This window comes from Piliocolobus tephrosceles, chromosome 19 (assembly GCF_002776525.5).
Source record: "Piliocolobus tephrosceles isolate RC106 chromosome 19, ASM277652v3, whole genome shotgun sequence".
Lineage (NCBI taxonomy): Eukaryota > Metazoa > Chordata > Mammalia > Primates > Cercopithecidae > Piliocolobus > Piliocolobus tephrosceles.
In genome coordinates this window covers 4,114,833-4,137,763 of record NC_045452.1, presented here as the reverse complement: position 1 = coordinate 4,137,763, position 22,931 = coordinate 4,114,833, and the positions used below count along the sequence as shown (strand labels likewise).

At 49.1% G+C, this 22,931-nt stretch overlaps 1 protein-coding gene across 5 annotated transcripts in view; it reads left to right on the top strand.

The window, feature by feature from the left end:
* The window catches only part of MED15 (mediator complex subunit 15), an 89,095-nt gene that overhangs the window by 15,963 nt on the left and 50,201 nt on the right, over positions 1 to 22,931 (top strand). For 4 of the 5 annotated variants that reach the window (XM_023190923.1, XM_023190925.2, XM_023190926.2 and 1 more), the window contains exon 2: positions 14,138 to 14,225. In XM_023190923.1, coding sequence (XP_023046691.1) covers positions 14,138 to 14,225 — 88 coding nt within the window. Of the gene's footprint in view, positions 1 to 9,859; positions 9,990 to 14,137; positions 14,226 to 22,931 lie in introns of all 5 variants that reach the window. The other variant, XM_023190924.3, reaches the window with a different exon arrangement.

Sequence of the window (22,931 nt, the reverse complement as noted above, 5' to 3'; positions counted from 1 at the left end):
ATATGCCCTTAATTCTCTGGGCTGTGCACCTGGAAGTTAAATAGCGGGCTGGGTCAGGGGATGTGTCTCTTAGCATATTCTGCTGAACACTCTTCCCAAGTGGTACTAGTTTACGTTCCCACCAGCAAAATGTGTGGGAGTTCCACTTGCTAGACATCCTTGCCAACACCTGGCATTGTCAAGGAAGCTGCCTTTATAACAGGCTCTGTCATTGATTTTGAATGCACATTGAAATTTACTGGGTGCAGTGACAGTAGGAATGGAAAAGATGATTTAAAAAAAGAAAAAAAGGAATGGAAAGGATGATCTAGGAGGGAGGGAGCCCACAAGGAAATAAGTGGTAGGATTTGGTGGTTCCATGTGTGAATGCTCGTGTTCTGTGTGCATGTGTCTATGAATTTGGAGGAGGAAGCCACTGGTATGCACTCCACCAGTTCTCCTGCCGCAGCCTCTCTACTCATCTGAGGGCTGGATGTAAGGTGATGATGTGGGGAGTGGGTGTGGGTGAAATTTCCAACAGCCAGTGGGAGATGGGGAAGCAAACCTGGGAAAAGCAGCCTGCTGCAGGAACAAGTGGGTGGGCCGTCCTGGAGGCTGGATGAAACCCATCTGCCTAGGTGGGGATGGCAGAAGGGGCAGAGCAGAGAACTCCAGAGCAGGGCTGTGGTGGGCAGAGCAGATGTGAAGAAAGACTGTGGGATGAGAGGATGGGGCATGGTGGAAACCATCAGATTCCAGTCATGGCATCCCCGGTCCCGTCTCTCCCTCCTGTTTTGGTCAGTAGCTTCAGGACTTGTGGGTGTAGTACTTCATTCCATTCCAGGTAACACTGTAGAGAACTGAAAAACAGGAAGGTGTTTTCCATACTCTTTCCCCAGAGCTGGCTGTTACTGACATATTGATATATTTCCACCAGTCCTGTGTGTGCTTATAGCTTGATATGTTTGCATTTTAAGTATGTAAATACATATACACATGTATTTTTAAAGTGAAACTAGGCTATGACTGTGAGTTCAGTTTTGAGTTACAGGTTTCCCATGGCTTAAGTTGTGTTCTCTTCCCGGATGGAGTCTGGCTGGGACCTGCATGCTCATAGCCCAGGTTCACATGAGGTGTGGATCATGCACAGTCATCCCACAGGCTTGAGATAAGCATTTGACTTCCTTTTTTTTAAAAAAAAAAAAAGTTTATTATGGACTTTTTCAAGTGTTCCCAGAAGTAGAGATAATAGAAAAATGGTCTCCCAACTACTTTGGGAGTTAGCAACATATGGCCAGTGTTGCTTCACCCACCCTTCCTCACCACCTCCTGGACTATTTTAAATCACATCCCAGACACCAGATGATTTCAACTATGAGTACTTGAGTGCAGATCTCTAAAAGATCGAGCTTCCCCACCCCCACCAAATACCACAGAGCCATGTGAGATCAGCATTTGGGTTCGTAGATCGCATCCTTGCCACATGCTTTGCTGCTGGTGAGTGGGGACACTTTCAGGCTAGATGTAGGGGAGCCCCAGGCCAGCACCAGGACAGATATCTAAAGGCCTTTCCAGCTCTGCTGGTTCTTTAGAAGTCAAACCAACAGATTGGAGTATGTGAAGGAAGCTCGTGTGTTCTTCTGAACTAGCTTAGACAATAGCACACAGTTTGAAGGACAGCAGCCTTTTCTGCAGGTTAGTTCTTTCAATGATCTTGTTTGTTGGGAGTTGAGAGATCTTGAGAGTAGAGGCAAGAAAGTGTCATCAAGCAGTCCAGAGGGGTGTACGGTGTTTGAAGTCTCCTGTATTGGTATGATTCGAGATTTTCTTTCTGCAAGACCAAAATACCCCTTCCTACATGTGGGTGGAGAGTTAAATTCTGAAGTATATATTTTTATCTTGTTAAAAAACACTTTTATGTTTCTTTAAAAAGTAAAAGAACCAGAATGTAGAAGTTCCAGTAAAGGAAAAGTTGCAGTCTGTTTGGGATACAGTTTGACAAATGTGCTCTCAGCTACCTGAGAGATGGAGAGGCCATGTGTTTGCTTTGGGTACATTGATGACTAAACAATCGGTATCTCATCATTTCCTGCCTTAGAGATGAAACCACCTGGGCAGTGGGGCAGTAAATTGGCTGCAGGATTGGAAGAAGTCCAGGGATAGTGTGGGATGCCACCCTGTAGCTGTCTAGAGACCTCGTGAAGCTCAGAAGGCTGGATGAGAACAAGCCCTGTACTGGTGGAGGACAGGGAAGGGGCTTTTCTGGCTGGGAGTGTGGTGAGGCATTTGAGCTGCAGCCAGAAGGCACCTCTCAGATTGGTGGGGGTGGGAGGAACTGCTTTGCCTGTGCCATTGGCCTCACTCACCCGGAGGTCCCTTCCAACTGCATCCATGCGCTGACTGTGGGGCCACTTGCAGAAGGAATATGTGACAGTTTTTTTGTTTTTTTGTTTTGTTTTTTTGTTTTGAAATGGATTCTAGCTCTGTCACCCAGGCTGGACTGCAGTGGCGCGATCTCGGCTGACTGCAACCTCCGCCTCCCGGGTTCAAGCGATTCTCCTGCCTCAGCCTCCTGAGTAGCTGAGTTTACAGGCATGTGCCACCACACCTGGCTAATTTTGTATTTTCAGTAGAAACGGGTTTTCTCCATGTTGTTCAGGCTGGTCTCAAACTCCCCACCTCAGGTGAGCCACCCATCTCAGCTTCCCAAAATGTTGGGATTACAGGTGTGAGCCACCGCACCCTGCCACATAACCCTTCTTAAAAGCTATTGTTTGCTGAGTATTTCTCTATGACACTCTTTATGTGCATTTTGTCATTTAATTTTAATTTTAATTTTTTTTTTTTTTTTTTTTGAGACAGAGTCTTACCCTTTTACCCAGGCTATAGTGTAGTGGCACGATCTCAGCTTGCTACAGCCTCCACCTCTTGGGCTCAAGAAATCCTCCCACCTCAGCCCCCAAGTTGCTGGGACTACAGCATGCACCACTATGACTGGCTAAGTTTTTGTATTTTTTGTAGAGATGGGATTTCACTATATTGCCCAGGCCTGTCTTGAACTCCTGGGCTCAAGCATGAGCCACCACACTCGGCCTCATTTAATTTTTAATTACTTTAAATTTTATCAACATAATATATCACATAAACTGTAAAAAGACAAGAAACTACCGTGGTTCCCACTCTGCCAGTTCTCCCCAGAGGTAGCAACTGCCTTTACATCTGAGCTTTCTTCTGGCATATACCTCTGATTCTAGGTAATAGACGCATGCCGCTCTTGCAACTTGGCGTTTTACATTTATCTGTTGGCTTGCTCTGTAGCTCCCTTCCATCACCATTATCTCTGCTTCTCCTCCCTCATTCTTCCAGTATTTTACTTTCTGCATTAATCAGTAATGATTGTTTATGTTTTCTGCCTACACAAATGATATTCAAAGCTGAGCATAGTGGTGTACTGCAATTGCTTGTTACTTTTTTCCTAGGAAAGAATTGCCTTTTGAACACTGTTTGCCCAGTTTTCTGTGTATCTATTCCTATTCTTCCTTTACTTTCCGGTTGCCTCTCAGTGCAGTTATCTTCAGGCTTAGTGCTAGTGGGCTGTCTGTCAGTTTCAGTTCAAACCTGTGGTCTCAAGTGATCCACCCATTTTGGCCTCCCAAAGGAGGTGGGCGGTGACCCTCTTGGACCTCCCTTCTGGAACCCTCTAGGCAGTGGCCGTAGGCATGGTGTGACAGCCCTCAGCGTGCTTGTCTATTGTTTGTCTGTCCAGACTAGGACTGTTGTTCTCCTTTGTTGAGTTCGTTGTTTCCTATATCCCGTGTCTCATCCTTTGTGATTTATTCCCTCATTCTGCTAGTTTCCTGAGAAGGGACTCCTGGGAATTAACTTTCTGGAGACCATGCCAGTTTGGGTGCATCTAGGCCCCTTGGTGGGACATGCTAACTGGGGGATTTAAAATGATGTTCCACTGTGCTGCCCTTGTGCTGGCATGTGCTTCTTTCTCCTGAGGTGCTGGCTCTGAGCCTCACAGTGACTTGCCTTGATCCCCAAATGCAAGTCCTGCTCTACTCGGGAAGTTCCCTTGAGTCATTTCAGGGGAATCTCACTCCCTGCACTTCCTCTGCTGGAGTGTTTAATGTTCACTCTTTGGGCCTCTAATTTTATCTTCTATCTCCTGTTTTCTATCTCTTTTTCTTTTAGCTCTGCTAAGTGATTTCCACAATTTTGTCTTTGACCTTTCACTGCTAACATGCTTTTATTTCCAAGAACTCCTTTTTTTCCTTTTTCATAATCTGACTTTTCCCTTTTTATAGCACCCGTTCCTGTTAAATGGATACAATGTAGTATAATATTTATATGTATTATAATAAATTCTGGTTTTTTTGGTAAATTTTCACTTTATTGCCCAGGCTGGAATGCAGTGATGTGTTCATGGCTCACTGTGGCCTCGAACTCCTGGGCTCAAGTAATCCTCCCACCTCAGCCTCCCAGGTAGCTGGGGCTACAGGCTTACCACTCCTGGCAAGTATTTTTATTTTTTGTAGAGATGGGATCTTGTGATGTTGCCCAGGCTGGTCTCAAACTCCTGACCTCAGCCAGATGTGGTGGCTCACGCCTGTAATCCCAGCACTTTGGGAGGCCAAGGCAGGCAGATCACAAGGTCAAGAGTTCGAGACCAGCCTGGTCAATATGGTGAAACCCCATCTCTACTAAAAATACAAAAATTAGCTGGGCATGGTGACACGCGCCTATAGTCCCAGCTACTTGGGAGGCTGAGGCAGAAGAATCACTTGAACCTAGGAGGCAGAGGTTGCAGTGAGCCGAGATCATGCCACTGTGCTCCAGCCTGGGCAACACAGCGAGACTCTGTCTCAAAAAAAAAAAAAAATCAAACTCCTGACCTCAAGTGATCCTCTCGTCTCAGCCTGTGAAAGTACTGAGATTGCAGGTGTGAACCATTGCACCTGGCCTAATAAATTCTACATTTCCTTCTTGCTGAATTTCTGTTACCTTAAATTACTCTTTTCTTGTGGGGTCTTTATTGGCCATGTTAATGGCTTTTGGCTGCCCTTGGCTGGTTGCTCACTCTGAGAGGGGCCCTCCAAAGCCTAGGCGTCTCTTCCAGCACGTGAAGCTTGTTGACTGGGAACTTCGTTAAAGGCTCATCTGGCTGCAGATTCTGAGTCCTTCCTCCAGAACAATGGTCCCCAACATTTTTGGCACCAAGGACCGGTTTCACAGAAGACAGTTTTTCTACAGACTGGCAGATGAGGATGGTTTTAGGATGAAATTGTTCCACCTCAGATCATCAGGCATTAGACTCGCATAAGGAGCGTGCGACCTGGATCCCTCACATGCGCAGTTTACAGTGGAGTTTGTGCTCCTATGAGAATCCGATGCCGGCCGGGCGCGGTGGCTCAAGCCTGTAATCCCAGCATTTTGGGAGGCCGAGATGGGCGGATCACGAGGTCAGGAGATCGAGACCATCCTGGCGAACACAGTGAAACCCCGTCTCTACTAAAAAATACAAAAAATTAGCCGGGCGAGGTGGTGGTCGCCTGTAGTCCCAGCTACTCGGGAGGCTGAGGCAGGAGAATGGCATGAACCCAGGAGGCGGAGCTTGCAGTGAGCTGAGATCCAGCCACAGCACTCCAGCCTGGGCAGCAGAGCGAGACTCTGTCTCAAAAAAAAAAAAAAAGAGAATCCGATGGCACTGCTGATCTGACAGGAGGCGGACCTCAGGCGGTAATGCTTGCTCAACTACTGCTGTGAGGCCTGGTTTCTAATAGCCCACAGACCTGTACTGGTCTGCGGCCCAGGAGTTGGAGACCCTGCCCTAGAGCATGGTCTTCCAGACACCGGGCTGTGGGTGAAGGCCTGGCTGCCAGCCTGCTGCTCACTGGGATGGAGGAGGCTGATGGGCCAGTGGGTCTCGGCAGTTAGTGTGCATCGATCTAGTCACTTAGACCAGAGCACGGATGACTACGCAGTCCACCTCTCTCAGTATCCTACCTGTGCCTTTTCAACTGAGTGGTTGACCCCCTAGTCCAGTGACTATCTGTTTCATGCTTTTCCAAAGCGTAAACCTCCTGTGGTCACCTGGTATGGGAGTAGCTACTCACAGTGTGAAGTTGGGATGTGGGGGATACAGGGATAGCTTTCACCCTCTGTCCCAGAGCACGTGTTGCAACCTGGCCACAACCTGGCAAAGACCTAGGGCTCTCCCCCTCCTCACTGTTACTTAGGACTCTGGTTTCTTGGTCCTCTTGCTGTGTACATTACCACTGGGCCATCAGCTTTCCAGCTTCTGAAAGGCTGTTGAGGCGACCATTTCCATTCCTCCTTTTTTTTCTGTGGTTTTAGGATGGAAGGGAATTAAATGTGCAGGTTTGGTCCCTCATTTCAACTTGGAGGTTCGTATTTGTTATTTATTTATTTATTTATTTAGAGACAGGGTCTCACTCTGTTACCCAGACTGGAGTGCAGTGGTGCTATCTCGGCTCACTGCAGCCTCCACCTCCCTGGTTCAAGCAATTATCTTGCCTCAGCTTCCCAAGTAGCTGGGATTACAGCCACATACCACCATGCCCAGCTAATTTATATATATGAGATAGAGTTTTACTCTTGTCACCCAGGCTGGAGTGCAATGGCTTGATGTTGGCTCACTGCAACCCTTGTCTCCCGGGTTCAAGTGATTCTCCTGCCTCAGCCTCCCAAGTAACTGGGATTATAGCGCACACCACCATGCCTGGCTAATTTTTGTATTTTTATTTTTTATTTTCGAGACAGAGTTTCACTCTTGTTGCCCAGGCTGGAGTGCAGTGGCAGGATCTCGGCTCACTGCAACCTCCGCCTCCCGGGTTCAAGCCATTCTCCTACCTCAACCTTCCAAGTAGCTGGGATTGCAGGCACCATGCCCGGCTTATTTTTTGTATTTTTAGTAGAGATGGGGTTTCACCACGTTGACCAGTCTGGTCTCGAACTCCTGATCGCGGGTAATCCACCCGCCTTGGCTCCCAAAGTGCTGGGATTACAGGCGTGAGCCACCGTGCTCAGCTAATTTTTGTATTTTTAATAGAGACGGGTTTCACCATGTTGGCCAGGCTGGTCTCGAACTCCTGACCTCAAGTGATCCACCTGCCTCCGCCTCCCAGATTGCTGGGATTATAGGTATGAACCACCACACCTAGCCCCAATCTTTTTTTTAATATGGGAAAATCTTTTTTCCTTTATGGTGTCTGCTTCTGGTGACATGCTTAGGAAACCATCATCCTGATATTGTCTAACTCTCCTTCTGTTGTCTTTTGGTCCTCTGTGATTTAGGTTTTCAACACATACGTGGGTAAGGGTCCCACGTACAAGCTGTGGGCTCCTGTCCCAGGTGGGCAAGCAGACTGCACACAGAGGCAGCAATTTACCAGGAGGCTTCTTGGGTGGGGTGAAGTGGAGCTGCCAAAAATTTATTCTGCCCTATGAGAGTTCACTTGATTGATAGGTGTTGTGTTTCTCAAAAATAGAAGAAACTCACAGAAGTTTCCTTGGAGCAGAATATAAATCTGTCCCATAAATGGCTAGGAGGAATCATCCTGTCCCCCTGAGGTCAGTCTGTGCCCCAGGGAGGAAAACACCTTCCTGCTTTAGACACCAGCAGGAGGACAGAGGAGTTGGCCGTCCTGGGAATTCATGCCCTCATTCAGCAATGGGAAAGTAGTTAGACCAGGGAAGGGGTCTGGCAATGTGGCAGGGGGAGCAGTGGTAAAGAGGGTGGGTACAGGGGAAAGGCCTCATTCAGAGGGGAGAGGGTCCTTTGTGGGAACCAGGGTGGGTGTGGAAGGAAGAGTCAGGGCATGGAGCGGAGCAGAGCGGGAGTTGGGGTGGGGAGGCCAGTTCATGCCTCATCAACATGCCTGTGTGTGTCCTTCCTGTGGGCTGTGGGGCTGGCCTCAAGGTACACTGCAGGTGGCTCTGCCTGAGGGAGCTGCACATGCTCATTGGTCCATCGTCTGCTAGGGAGGGGGCGACAATAACCTCAACACATGGTGGAGGTGTTTTGGGATGCTGTCCTATTGCACATTTGGGCAGGTTGTTGCCTGACTTATTTCTTTAATGCGTACCTAGCACTTCCTGTATGTCCAGTGCCTTATAATATTAACTACTGTCATCCTCAGGGCCACCTGTGAGGTTGGCACTGTCCCCACTGTCTGTGCAAAGGAAGGACAGGGAGGCACTCCCAGATGGGTTGAGGGCAGACTGGGGCAGCTTACCTCAGGCCTCGCTGGCCTTAGCAGGCTTTGAGCTTGATGCCCTGTGCTCCTTCCCTAGGATGCTCAGTTTGCCAGTTTTTTGCTTTATCTTAGTCTCATTCAGATTACAAGCACTGGGACTGGGCTCTTGTTGACAGAGTTTCCCAATTTGGAATAGGAAGGAGGTGAGGAACAACAGGCCCATGCTGGGCAGAAGCCCTGTAGACCAGGCCAACACTGGGCCTGTCCTCACTGCCTGGTCCTCTCTGTGCACCTTCATCCTGGCCACAGCCTCTCAGAGCCCTCCTTTATGAAGAGGCCACGCTTAGGGGGAGGGAGTGCCTCTCCCAAGACCGAGAGCTGGTGAGTGGCTATGTTGGAATTTGAGCCCAGGCCCCTCCTCGTCTGTCTGCTTCCTGCCAGGCCCAGCTGCCTGCCCCAGCACACGCCTTCCCCCAGGCACCCTGTCCTCCACTGCCAGGACGTGCTTCTTTGAGGCCTGGTTTCCCTCATGGCTGCCACGCTGATTCTCCATTCTGCACGTCGTGTCCCATCAAAATGCATGACAGTACCACTCCTTGTGTTAAAAAGAGCCGGTTATTTTGCCTGGCAGTGATGACTGCCTGCTGCACACAAAAGTGGACGCCGTTGTCTCTGCTCTCAGGGTGTTCTTGGTATAGTGGGGCTGACACACGGGAACCAGAGATTCCTCCAGGAAGTGCCACAGACATGGGTGAGGTGGCTACAGGGTTTCTGTGCAGCTGACAGGAGGGGTGCCTGGGTGGGAGCAGGGTGGGAGGCCCTAGCAGGCCTGATGGGATAGTCAGGCAATGTGCCAGGCAGTAGGTCATCGTCCCTGGGGCCCTGGGGAGAGTGTGTGGGGCAGGTGCAGGAGTAGGTTCCTCAGTGGGCTTCTGGACAGGCTGCCTGCCCTGCTGGTGAGGAGCGAGGCTCAAGGCAGGCAGGGGCTCGGGTTGCTTCCCACACTCAGTGGCAGTTGCTCACTGGCAGTCATGTGACCTGGGGAGCTGGTGAGGGCGTGGGGATAGGAATGGGAACGGGAGACAGAGGCCCTTTGGGAGGAATTGCCACAGGTGCAGTCGGAGTTGGGGCAAAGATTGGAACTTTGGAGAATTAAAGGTGGCAGTCAGAAAGTGAAGGGGGTTCCCAGGTTTCTCAATGGGCACTTGGTGCTGGGAGATGAAGACACCAAGAGCTCAGGCAGGGTCAGGCAGTGCCATTAAGACACACCGTGTTCTGGGGACAGTTCTGGACAGTAGGACATCCTCAGACCCCCTGGTGGGGGAGCTCCAAGGGCCTGTAATGATGAATCGGTCCCCTGGGAGGCTTCAGTCTAAGCTAGATACCAGTTGAACCTTGACTGAGTGCACAGACATAGCTATGGCAACCAGCTAGACCATGGCCCAAGGCAGAGCATGGGAGCCCAGTTCACAGCAAGGGACTGTGTGCTCTGAGCAGGTAACAGCCCTTGTGTTCAGAGGTCTGGCTGGTTGCAAACAGGGAGCAGCCCCCCGCCCCCTTCCTCAGCTAGTGCAAACACCACCCAGGCAGCCTTGGGTTCTTCGGCGGCCGCCTCATAGGCCTGTACTGTTTTCGAACCTGTTGCTTATGTTGGACAGGACTGTGGCAGGACAGTCATCGAGGGTCTTCCCTTGTGAGCTGACACCAGTCTGCTCCCTGCCCTCATCTGGCTGGACGGGCCCTCGTCTTCCAGGCTTGCTTGTGTCGGGACAGAGCTCACCGTGACAGGTTGGTTCTCTCTTCTTTGTCTGAGGCTGTGCTCCTTCCTCCATGTTTGGGGCTGTCTCCTTGTGTGATAGTTTCCTTTCATTTCGTGACAGTGGCTTGAAGGGTTTTGTTTTCAGGAGACAGAGACTGAGGAGTAGCCATTCGGATCTGGCTGCTCAGGAAGGCATGCTGGGGATGTCAGCAGAGCCCAGCTTAGGGAGATCAGAAGGGGGCTTTGGGAGCAGCCAGTCCTGTTCTGAAGGTGGGCCTGGGTCCGGCCTGCAGCCTCCCGCAGCAGGTGTGTTAGGTCTAAGGGAGGAAGGAAGGGGACTTGACCTCAGCATGAGTGTGAAATGGGTGCCCTCATGGAGTCAATGCCCAGGCAGGGGATGCCTCTGAAAAGTGCCGGGCCAGCTGGAGATGAAAGGGCAGGCATCAGCGGGGAAGTATGGGGGATTAGCTGCAGAGTTCCTGGGTTCTTTTTCGCTTTATCTCTTTTGTGGCACATGATCTTCAAACTAGAAACAGGAGCAAAGACGTTTTAAAAAATACGGTTGACAGAACTGCAAACCGCACAGTGTCTGTAACTGGCCACCAAACCTGCTGGGCCTCTCTGGGTGGATGCTGTGGAGGAGATGTGGGAGTGACATTACACAGTGCTGCTGTTCAGAGCCCTGGCCTTGCTGGAGGAGCACCTGGCTCCTCGGCCCCACTCTGACCCCCTGCAGCTCATGCAGAAGTGGACATTTATCCCAGCTCGGTTTCCTGGTGTTGGCCTGTCAAGACTTGCCTGTTTCCGGCCTCCAGCTTCGTCCATGCTCCTCAGGCTCTGAGTAGCTGACAGTTGGTGTTCACAGTGTCCACGTCATCTGTGACGTTACCCAGGACAGGACAGGGCTCGTCTGCCAGCACATCCCCTGGTGTATGGTGCCACCTTGCCTTCGGCTCACGAAGCACATTTCTTCAACCTGGTCATCCCATCACCTCAAAGCTATTGCATTAAGCTGTGTTTCTAGATCCTGTCTCTCTGACTGTGCCAGGTGTCTCTGCTGCACCAAGACAGTATCTGTCTGGGGCCTGCCAGTCTGCTGACACTCTCAAAAATGGCCAGTAGCAGCTCAAAAGGACTACTTTTGTATCAAGCCTGGCTTTGCTCTCTGATTGCTGTTGGTGGGCACAGGGCCCATCCGTGTAACTGGTTGTCACTTCCCAGACTCTTCTGCACCCGGCTCCATCTCTGACTGCTGGTCACATCTGCCACCGACAGCCTCCCCACTCCTCACAGAGCCAGCCTCCAGGCTGTCCTGTTTGGCCTGCAAGTGCTCCCCTGCTGTTTGTACTGCTCTCCCCTGGGTCTCCCTATTGGTTCCAGTGCTTTGGGAGGCCAAGGTGGAGGATCACTTAAGGCCAGGAGTTTGAGACCAGCCTGAGCAACAAAGCAAGACCCTGTCTCTACAAAAAAAGTAAAAAATAAAAAAAATTAGCCAGGCATGGTGGCACATGCCTGTAGTCCCAGCTATTTGGGAGGCTTTGGTGGGAGGATACTTGAGCCCAGGAGTTTGAAGCTGCAGTGAGCTGTGTTTGCACCACTGCGCTGAACCTGTGACAGAGCAAGACCTTGTCTCAAAAAACAAAAGAAGACAAAGAAAAAAGGAAGATGGGAACAACAGGTATGCTTTTGAAGGGCATACCTGCCTTGAGGGGCACAGGTGAGGCAACCTTCAGGAAATAGGCCTATGCAGCCACTTCTATCAGAAATGTTCACTGACTTCTTGTGGCCTAGCAGCTGTCATCTCAGCCTCTGGGTGTGGAAAGCCTGCCCCGCACCAATCTGAGAGCATGCGCACAGGGTCCTCCCAGCCCACCCATGCCTCGCTTCCCCAGAACTCTGACCCAGCACCGTGCGTGAGCTGGTTGTCATTATCCTCCTGAATTGTTAACTCTCTCATCTTTTGTGGCTGTGGTGACCTTTCCCCTTACTTCTCTGTTCCACACCTGGATGCCTTGTGAGCAGGAACCCCTTGCTGCCTCCTCGCCTCAGTTCAGGCTTCAGGAAGCAGACAGGGAGGTAGGAACTCCAGGAGTGCTGGAGTCTCATTCTGTTGCCCAGGCTAGAGTGCAGTGGTGCCGTCTTAGCTCACTGCAACCTCTGCCTCCCAGGTTCAAGCGATTCTCCTGCCTCAGCATCCCGAGTAGCTGGGACCACAGGTGCCTGCCACCACGCCAGACTAATTTTTGTATTTTTAGTAGAAACAGGGTTTCGCCATGTTAGACTGGTCTCAAACTCCTGACCTCAGGTGATCCACCTGCCTTGGCCTCCCAAAGTGCTGGGATTACAGACCTGAGCCACTGTGCCCGGCCCAAGAATGCTTTTTGAATCTAGCAGGGTGATAGGTCAATGTCATTTTGTTTTTCTTTTTATGTTAAGACAGATGTGTGCACCTCTTAGCATTAAACCTCCTTTCTGTGATGTCTTTAAGAATCACAGTTGTATTGCTGCAGCCCCGTGTGTACATTCCTTCAGTTTCCTGAGGTTAGCTGGTTGCTGTTTGGAGTGGTCGGAATGCTTTCTAGCATGGGCTGGACTGGGCCTATTCAATTCACTCAGAGGCAGGGCCACAGAGCCCTGACATGCTTGCTTCTTTTTTTTTTTTTTTGAGACGGAGTCTCGCACTATCTCCTAGGCTGGAGTGCAGTGGTGCGATCTCCGCTCACTGCAAGCCCTGCCTCCCGGGTTCACGCCATTCTCCTGCCTCAGCCTCCCAGGTAGGTGGGACTACAGGCGCCTGCCACCATGCCCAGCTAATTTTTTGTATTTTTAGTAGAGACGGGGTTTCACCATGTTAGCCAGGATGGTCGCAATCTCCTGACCTTGTGATCCACCCGCCTTGGCCTCCCAAAGTGCCAGGATTACAGGCATGAGCCACCGCACCCAGCCTGTTTCTTTTTTTCTTTTTTTTTTTCGCTTTGTCACCCAGGCTGGAGTGCAATGGTGCGATCTCATCTCACTGCAACCTCCACCTCCTGGGTTCAAGCAATTCTCCTGCCTCAGCCTCCTTCGTAGCTAGGATTACAGGCATGCACCACCACACCCGGCTAATTTTGTATTTTTAATAGAGACGGGGTTTCGCCGTGTTGGTCAGGCTGGTCTTGAACTCTTGACCTCAGACAATCCACCTGCCTCGGCCTCCCAAAGTGTTGGGATTACAGTCGTGAGGCACTGCACCTGGCCACTTGTTTCTTTATCAGCAAACCCAGGGTGGGAGGCCAGGCAAGGAAGAGACCCATCCCACTGGGAAGAAGGCAGGCCATGAGCAGACCAGAGCCGCCCGCCCCTGGTAGCCACAGTCCAGGCCTTTCTAACAGATGCACACTTGTTTTTGTCTTTCCGTGTGTGAGTGTGGGAGGTGGGGGGTGGGGTGGGGCAGCATGTGCTGCATTCAAGGGGGGTCCAGCTTAACTGACGTACGTGGCTTTTTACCCCTGTGGAGCAGCAGTATGATGAAAAACCCTTCATAGGATTCTATCTCTTAGTACAAAATTGTTGGTAAATCAGTTTTTAAAGATATTTTTCACATTTATGTGGTCTTTCTCCTCTTGTCGCTAGCTAGAAGTTAAGCTAGAAGCTTGTCTCTTTGATCCCACATATAAGACCTGTATTATCCCACATGGGGACAGACCCTTGCCTTGGGAGGAACTGAGAGATGACTTCATGTGTCCCCTTCATCTTATAGGAGGAATCAAATCTGGAACCAGGGTGCTACCATCTGGCAGAGTTCGTAGGGAACTCAGGCCACTCAGAGAGCAGGAAATAGAGGCCAGCTGGCCACCCAGTAGTCCTTGATCCTGAACTGGTTGTGAGCCATCCCTAGGGACTAGCACCCCGCCCCCTCATGCCAGGTCTCTCTCTTTGCTTCATGGCGACCACCTTTCCTGTCCCTTTTTTCTGATCACCCTGCTCGCTCTCTCCCTCACTCAGTGGCCTGTCGTTGCTCTCTATTGAGTGCCCCTTCCTATATTCCTCTCCTGGACCTCAGCCAGGCTGGTGTGCTGGGTCTGATAGCACTTTGTCACCAGGGGCAGCTGCTTGTGCAGGGCCTGTTGGCCAGGGCCCCACAGCGGTGAACTCACTGGTGTGTGCAAACGTCTCTTCTCCTTTTGTGTTTCAGTGAGGATGCCATGAGGAAAGCTGGCGTGGCACACAGTAAATCCAGCAAGGATATGGAGAGCCATGTGTTCCTGAAGGCCAAGACCCGGGTAAGGCCCCAGTGGGTGGAGCCCCTCTGACAGAGAGTCTTGGAGAGGAGAGTGTCACAGACTCTGGAACCTCTCTGTTGGGTGTCCTAGGGTGTAGGGGTGGGGTGGTTACTCATTGATTGATCACAGGCACAGTTGGCTTTGCCTGCAGCAGTCTGGGTCCTCCTGTGTGTCCATGATACAAGGAGGGCATTTGGGATACAGGCCCAGCCTCTAGCCCCAGACCTCACTGCTGGCACCTTCCATCTGTGGTCAGCCCCCGTGAATCCTACTGGAAGCTCGCTCAGGCCTCTAGCTACTCCTGTGGAAGGGATCAGTGCCATGATCAAGAACCTGATTTGTCCTCAGCCCCTCCTAAGGGTTCTTACCTAAGCCCTACAGGGCCCTGAGGCATGCACCCAGGATCATTCCTGTCCCCTTTTGCTAAGTGAAGAAGGTGATGCTTATCTAGAACTCATCACAGGTGGAGTGGAGAAGAACGATTTCCACTACATGTGGGCTCTCTCCCTGGGTGGGGCACCACATTAAGGGCTTTATGTGACCACCTCCTTTCATCTGTCCCTGGGACAGAACCATTTTACTAGAAATGAACAAGACACATATGTACTTGTGTGCATGTGTGTGTGCAAGGCAGAGCTGCAAGAGCACAGGGACTGAGGTGGGGTAGAGTGGGCTCTGTACTAGGGATCTGTTGGATAAGCCTTTTCTTTTTCTTTAAGAGCTTTATACGATTCACGCTTTAAAGTTTACATTTCAGTGGTCTTTAGGATATTCACAGAGTTGTGCGGCCATCACCAAAATCTAATTTTGGAACATTCATTAATAAATAAAAACAGGTGCAGCTTCACTATGTTGGTCAGGATGGTTTCAAACTGCTGGCCGTATGCCATCCTCTTGCCTAGGCCTCCCAAAGTGCTGGGGTCACAGGTGCGAGCCACCAAGCCTGGCCTAATTTTAGAATTTTTTTTTGTTTTTGAGACGGGGTCTCACTCTGTACCCAGGCTGGAGTGTAGTAGCGTGATCTCAGCCCACTGCAGCCTCAACATCCCGGGCTTAAGTGATCCTCCTTTTTTAGTCTTCTGAGTATCTGGGACTACAGGCGTGTGCCACCACACCCGGCTAAGTTTTTTATTTTTTTGTGGAGACAGGGTCCCACTATGTTGACCAGGCTGGCCTTGAACTCCTGATCTCAAGCTATCCTCCTGCCTTGGCCTCCCTAAGTGCTGGGATTGCAAGTGTGAGCCACCATACTCAGCCTTCAACATTTTTTAAAGAAACTTTATACCTGATAGCAGTCACACTCCCCTTTCTTTCAACCCTCAGCTACCACTTATACTTTCTACTGCCGAAGATTTGCCTATTCGGAATTTTCCGTATACAATATATAATTGTACAATATATATATTTTTTGTTTTTTTGTTTTTTTGAGACAGAGCTTTCCTCTTGTTGCCCAGGTTGGAGTGCAGTGGCACAATCTCAGCTTACTGCAACCTCCGCCTACCAGGTTCAAGCGATTCCTCCGCCTCAGCCTCCCAAGTAGCTGGTATTACAGGCGCCCACCACCACGCCCGACTAATTTTTTGTATTTTTAGTAGAGACTGGGTTTCATCATGTTGGCCAGGCTGGTCAAACTCCTGACCTCGGGTGATCGTCCCGCCTCAGCCTCTCAAAGTGCAGGGATTACAGGCGTGAGCCACCACACCTGTCCTTGTACAATATATATTTTCATTTTGCACATGGCTTATTTCACTTAGCATAATATTTTCAAGGTTCAAGGTCCATGAACCATATTTCATATATACTTTATTCCTCTTTTTTTTTTCTTTTTTTTTTTTTTTTTTTTGAGACAGAGTCTTGCTCTGTCCCCCAGGCTGGAGTGCAGTGGTGCAATCTCGGCTCACTGCAAACTCCGCTTCCCGGGTTCACACCATTCTCCTGCCTCAGCCCTCTGAGTAGCTAGGACTACAGGGGCCCGCCACCACGCCCGGCTAATTTTTTGTATTTTAGTAGAGACAGGGTTTCACCGTGTTAGCCAGGATGGTCTCGATCTCCTGACCTCATGATCTGCCTGCCTCGGCCTCCCAAAGTGCTGGGATTACAGGTGTGAGCCACCGCGCCTGGCCTCCTTTTTTTTTTTTTTTTTTTAGGTGGAATCTTGCTCTGTCACCCAGGCTGGAGTGCAGTGGCACCATCTTGGCTCACTGCAACCTCCACCCACTGGGTTCAAGCAGTTTTTCTGCCTCAGCCTCCTTAGTAGCTGGGATTACAGGTGTGTGCTACCATGCTTGGCTAGTTTTTGTGTTTTTAGTAGAGATGGGGTTTGCCATGGTCTAGGGCTATGTTGACCAGGCTGGTCTCAAACTCCTGACCTCAGGTGATCCACCTGCCTTGATCTCCGAAAGTGCTGGGATTACAGGCATGAGCCACCACACCGCGCCTGGTCAACTTTGTTCCTTTTGTCAAATATTCCATTTCTGGATGGCCATATCACATATTTTATAGCCATTCATTAGTTGGTGGACATTTACATAGTTTGTACTTTCTGGTTATTATGAATAAGCAGAACAATAGTTCGTGTATAAATTTTTGTGTGGGCTGTGTTTTCATTTCTCTTGGATATATACCTAGGGGTAGAGTTGCTGGGTCATATAGTACCTCTGTATTTGACCTTTTGAGGAAGTGCCAGATTTCCCAAAGCAGCTGCACTATTTTAAATTCTCACCAGCAACTTAAATGAGGTTTCAATTTCTCCTCATCCTCTCCAGTACTCGTTGTCTATTTTAATTGTAGCCATTGTAATAGGTGTGAAGTGGTGTCTCATTGTTTTGATTTGCATTTGCCTAGTGACTAATGATGCTGAGCATCTTTTTCATGTGCTTTTTGGCCATTTGTTTATTTTCTTTGGAGTAATGTCTATTCAGATCCTCTGTTCATTTTTAAATTGGGTTGTTAGTCTTTTTATTGTTGGGTTGTAATAGTTCTTTATGCATTTGGATATAAGTCTGTTATTAGATATATAATTTGCAAATATATGGGGGGATTTTTATTTTATTTTTTTACTTTTTTATTTTATTTTTTGAGACAGTCTCGCTCTGTTGGCCAGGCTGGAGTGCCGTGGCACAATCTTGGCTCATGCCTGTAATTCCAGCACTTTGGGAGGCCTAGGTGGGCAGATCATCTGAGGTCAAGAGTTCGAGACCAGCCAGGCCAACATGGAGAAACCCCCGTCTCTACTAAAAATACAAAATTAGCCAGGCATGGTGGCACATGCCTGTAATCCCAGCTACTCAGGAGCCTGAGGCAGGAGAATTGCTTGAACCCGGGAGGCGGAGGTTGGTGTGAGCCAAGATCGCGCCAGTGCACTCCAGCCTAGGCAACAAGAGTGAAACTCCATCTTTAAAACAAATTGACAATTTTTAATTGTTTTTGTTAGTTTGTATATTCTTTTTCTTTTCTTTTCTTTTTTTGAGATGGAGTCTCACTCTGTCGCCCAGGCTGGAGTGCAGTGGCACAATCTCGGCTCACTGCAACCTCCGCCTCCCGGGTTTGAGCTGTTCTCCTGCCTCAGCCTCTCGAGTAGCTGGGATTACAGGCACACACTGCCACGCCCAGCTAATTTCTGCATTTTTAGTAGAGACGGGGTTTCACCATGTTGGCCAGGATGGTCTCAAACTCGTGACCTCGGGTGATCTGCCCCTCTCGGCCTCCCAAAGTGCTGGGATTACAGGTGTGAGCCACCGCACCCGGCCTCACTTGTGACTTTTCATGTGACTGCTTTCCATCCGCAGCCCAGCCATGCTGGCAGGGCAATAAAGGCTTCACTCAGGCTGCATATCAGTTTTCCTTACATGGCCTCCACGTGGTATCTTTAGTAGCGTAGCTGGACTTCCTTTTAGCATGGCAGCTGGCTTGCAAGAGAAGGAAGAAGTGGAAGCTGCCAGTCCTCACAACTCCTAGAACATCACTTGGAAACAGTAAGTCTCAAGGCCAGTGCAGGTTCAGGGGAGGGTAAATTACCTCTACCTTTTGATGAGAACGGCAGCCTATAGGCAGGCCATTAATTATTTTGGGAGCACCGTAGAGACTAGCTACCACAGAGACATGCCCAGCACCTTAGGATTAATCCTTCCCTCCCAAAGGAGGCGTCCAGCAGAACAACTGCCCCTTCCTATGACAGCTCTCTCTGCCTTGGCCCCTGAATTAACTGTAGCCTGCACACTGTGCCATAATGATTTTAGTCCATTTCCTTTTATCAAGCCATTTCTAAATCCCTAACTCCAGGAAGAAGCTCTGATTAATTGGAAGACAAATATGTATAAGAACCGTTGGAAATTTCCTACATCGTTTTTACAGGGACAGACATCTTACTTGGATATTGTCTGGTGGCCATCTTTTTACTTACTGCTGAAACTCCTCATGGAGGCAATGCCAGCTAGTATTGTGAGGACCGTCTCAGCAGGTGGACTGTGATAGGACTCTCCAGGTCAGATGGCAGCCCAGGCACACTTGTTACCTGCCCTTGCTGCCTGAGACCCTGTTGGAACAGCTGTGAAGGAATGTAAAAGGTGGGACCCCTGAGCAGGGAATAGGATAGGGAGAAGTAGTTTCTCTGTGTTTCCAGACCCCAAGAGGGTCTGAGAGGTTGTGGCTCATGGAGGAGGAGGATTACTGTCCATTGCAGTCCTGGCAGGCTTCCAAGTCCAGAGGTGCCCATCCCAAAGAAAACCAGGCACTAATGGGCACCTCAGGCTATCTAGCGTACACCCCAGAGCAGGAAAGCCTTGTGTGTACTTGTCTAAAGGAATTCACCAAATTGTCTGGAGTGAGCTCATACCTTCAGTGTGAGTGTCAGCACCCCAAATTAAAGCCCTCCTTATCCTGTCATTGCCTGGCTCCAGGTCTCACAGCCAGGCCCTGTTTGTGCACTCTACAGTGATGTCTGCCTAGAAGGCCCTGTTCTGCATGCTTCATGCGTGTGAACTCATTTGATCCTTACTCGGTTACAGTGCCACTCTTTCCTGTTTACAGGCAAGGAAACTAAGGCATGCAGATGCTAATTGTTTTGCTCAGGATGTCATTTGGCTAATGTCAGACCCCACACTTTTAGCCACATCTCTTACTGACTCCGTTCTGTCGAAACAAAAGACACCCAAACACCCACTTTAATTCCTTAGCACTTTAATTTTTATGGGTGGGACTACTCTCTGTCTAAGGGAGACTGAGGGATACAAAAATAGCTATGCCTAGGGGTGATAGGCAATAGTGATAATGGCATCTCCAAACATTCCAGCCAGCCTCCTGAAGGAAAGTTCAAGACGATTTGGCACCCACTGAATGAGAAGACAATCAGAGTCCTGGCATCTCTGTGTCAGCACTACAGGGGCAGTGCGGACATACGTTTACTGGAACTGGATGTATTTCTGGACATTTGCTTACTTTGCCTGTTAAAAATTAAACTCCTATCACCTATTTTCCACTTAACATAGTGCTATGGAAAAGTAGTACATGTTGGCTGGGATGCAGTGGCTCATACCTGTAATTCCAGCACTTTGGGACACCGAGGTGGGTGGATCAGGAGGTCAGGAGATCGAGACCATCCTGGCCAATATGGTGAAATCCCATCTCTACTAAAAATACAAAAATAAGCCAGGCATGGTGGTGGTGTGCCTGTCATCCCAGCTACTCAAGAGATTGAGGCAGGAGAATTGCTTGAACCCAGGAGGTGGAGGTTAGAGTGAGCTGAGAGCACGCCACTGCACTCCAGCCTAGGCAACAGAGTGAGACTCCATCTCAAAAAAAAAAAAAAGGAAAAGAAGAGTATTACATGTCTCTGGTTTGTAGTTTAGAAATAACTGGTACAGAACTGAACCCTGACTGAGGAGCTAAGGTGAAACTCAGGGACTAGGGAGGCTGAGGGAGCATCAGAACTGGGAAGCCACCTTGGAATTCATCGGAGAGGAGGGTCTAAGCTGAACAACAAAACAGCTAGAATCAAGGGGCAAAAAGATAGGCCCAACTGTGTTCCCCAGGAGAGCAAGAGAGGACAAAGATGCCAACATGCCTCTGATTAATGAAGATACTTTCCTACCTTCAGCTTTCTTTTTGTTTTGTTTTGTTTGAGTCAAGGTGTTGCTCTGTTGCACAGGCTGGAGTACAGTGGTGTGATCATAGCTCACTGAAGCCTCAAACTTCTGGGTTCAAGTGCTCTACCCACCCCAGCCTCCCGAGTAGCTGGGAGGTATGCACCACTATGCCTGGCTAATTTTTTAAAAACTTTTTTTTTCCATAAAACATATGATTCAAAGATTGACTAATTATATTTAAAATGTTTATTGTAGAGACGGGGGTCTCACTGTTTTGTCCAGGCTGGTCTTGAACTCCTGTCCTCAAGCAATCATCCCTCCTCGGCCTCCCAGAGTGCTGGGATTATAGACGTGAACCACTGCGCCTGGCTGCTTCAGCCTTTCCGGGGGACCTCACAAGCCTAGGATCAGGCTTTTCACCAAATATGAATATGTCTTCTGCTATACCTATTCATCAAGGACAATTACTGGCCCCAGCATTCAGTGCTTAGTCTTAGAGCTGAGAAAAGCGTGGTTTGTACATTAAAAGATGTGGCTGGGTGCAGTTTCAGGAGGCTGAGGTGAGCAGATCACTTGAGGTCAGGAGTTTGAGACCAGCCTGGCCAACGTGGTAAAACCCTGTCTCTACTAAAAATATAAAAATTACAAAAATTAGCCAGGTGTGGTGGCGCACACCTGTACTCCTAGCTATTTGGGAGGCAGAGGCTTGAACCCAGGAGACAGAGGTTGCAGCTAACTGAGATTGCACCACTGCATTCCAACCTAGGCGACAGAGTGAGATTCCATCTCAAAAAAGAAAAGAAAAAAAATTGAACAGTTGATGTATTAATTATTGATATGTGCTGGAAAGACGTGAGTTGTGCTGCATGCAGCTGGTTCAGAATGAGGGTTGAGTGTCATTTCTACCAGTAGGCAGTGCTCCTTTGCTCCACTCTATCTAAATGTGTGACCATCAAGACTCCTGCACCATACTTAGTAAACCTACTTGTTCATAAACCCTATTTTAAATTATAATGGTTTGGTTTTCAGTAGCCATATTATGCATATATTAAGGCTCTGAGAGCTAAGTACTTTATGAACACCATCTAAAGAACTCCTACAACTCAGCAACACCAAAAAAAAAAAGGCAACTACAAAATAGGCAAAGTACTTGAATAAACGTATCTCCAAAGAAGAGATACCACGTGAAAAGAGGCTCAATGTCACTAGTCAATAGAGGATTGCAAATAAAAGCCTCAATGAGGTGCCACTTCATTTCCATTATAATGATTGTGATTTAAAACACAACAATAATAAGTGTTGGCAAAGATGTAGAGAAAATGGAATTTTCTTTCTTTTTGAGACGGAGTCGTGCTCTGTCGCCCAGGCTAGAGTGTAGTGGCACAATCTTGTCTCACTACAGCCTCTGCCTCCCGACTTCCAGTGATTTTCCTACCTCAGTCTCCTGAGTAGCTGGGACTATAGGCACAGGCACACACCACCACACTCGGCTAATTTTTTTTTTTTTTTTTTGCAACGGAGTCTCGCTCTGTCACCAGACTGGAGTGCAGTGGCTCAATCTCGGCTCACCACAACGTCTGCCTCCCAGGTTCAAGCAATTCCCCTGCCTCAGCCTCCCGAGTAGCTGGGACTACAGGCACACGCCACTATGCCCAGCTAACTTTTGTTAGATATAGAGATGGGGATTCACCATGTTGGCCAGAATGGTCTTGATCTCTTGACTTCATGATCCACCCGCATAAGCCTTCAAAGTGCTGGGATTACAGGTGTGAGCTGCCACGCCCAGCCAAGGCCCGGCTAATTTTTGTATTTTTAGTAGAGACAGGGTCTCATCCTGTTGGCCATGCTGGTCTCGAGCTCCTGACCTCAGGTGGTCTACCCATCTTGGCCTCCCCAAAGTGCTGGGACTACAGGGGTGAGCCACCGTCCCTGGCGGAGAAATTGGAATTCTCATACATTGCTAGAGAGAATGTGAAATGGTACAGCTGCTGTGAAAAACAGTATGACAGTTCCTCAAAAAACTGAATGTAGAGTTACCATACGACCCAGAAGTTTCACTCCTAGGTATATACCCAAGAGAAAAGAAAGCATGTCCACACAAAAACATATACACGGCTGGGCGCGGTGGCTCAAGCCTGTAATCCCAGCACTTTGGGAGGCCGAGACAGGCAGATCACGAGGTCAGGAGATCGAGACCATCCTGGCTAACATGGTGAAACCCCGTCTCTACTAAAAAATACAAAAACCTAACCGGGCGAGGTGGCGGGCGCCTGTAGTCCCAACTACTCGGGAGGCTGAGGCAGGAGAATGGCGTAAACCCGGGAGGCGGAGCTTGCATTGAGCTGAGATCCGGCCACTGCACTCCAGCCTGGGCGACAGAGCAAGACTCCGTCTCAAAAAAAAAAAAAAAAAACATATACAGAAACGTTTATAGCATCATTATAACATCATAAATAGCTAAAAGTGGAAACAACCCAAATGTCTACCAGCTGATGAATGGATAAACAGAATGTAGAATAGCCATACAGTGGGTATCATGTGGCCACATGAAGGAATGAAGGGCTGATACATGCTACAACATGGATGAAGCTTAAAAACATTACGTGAATGAAATGAAGAGCCC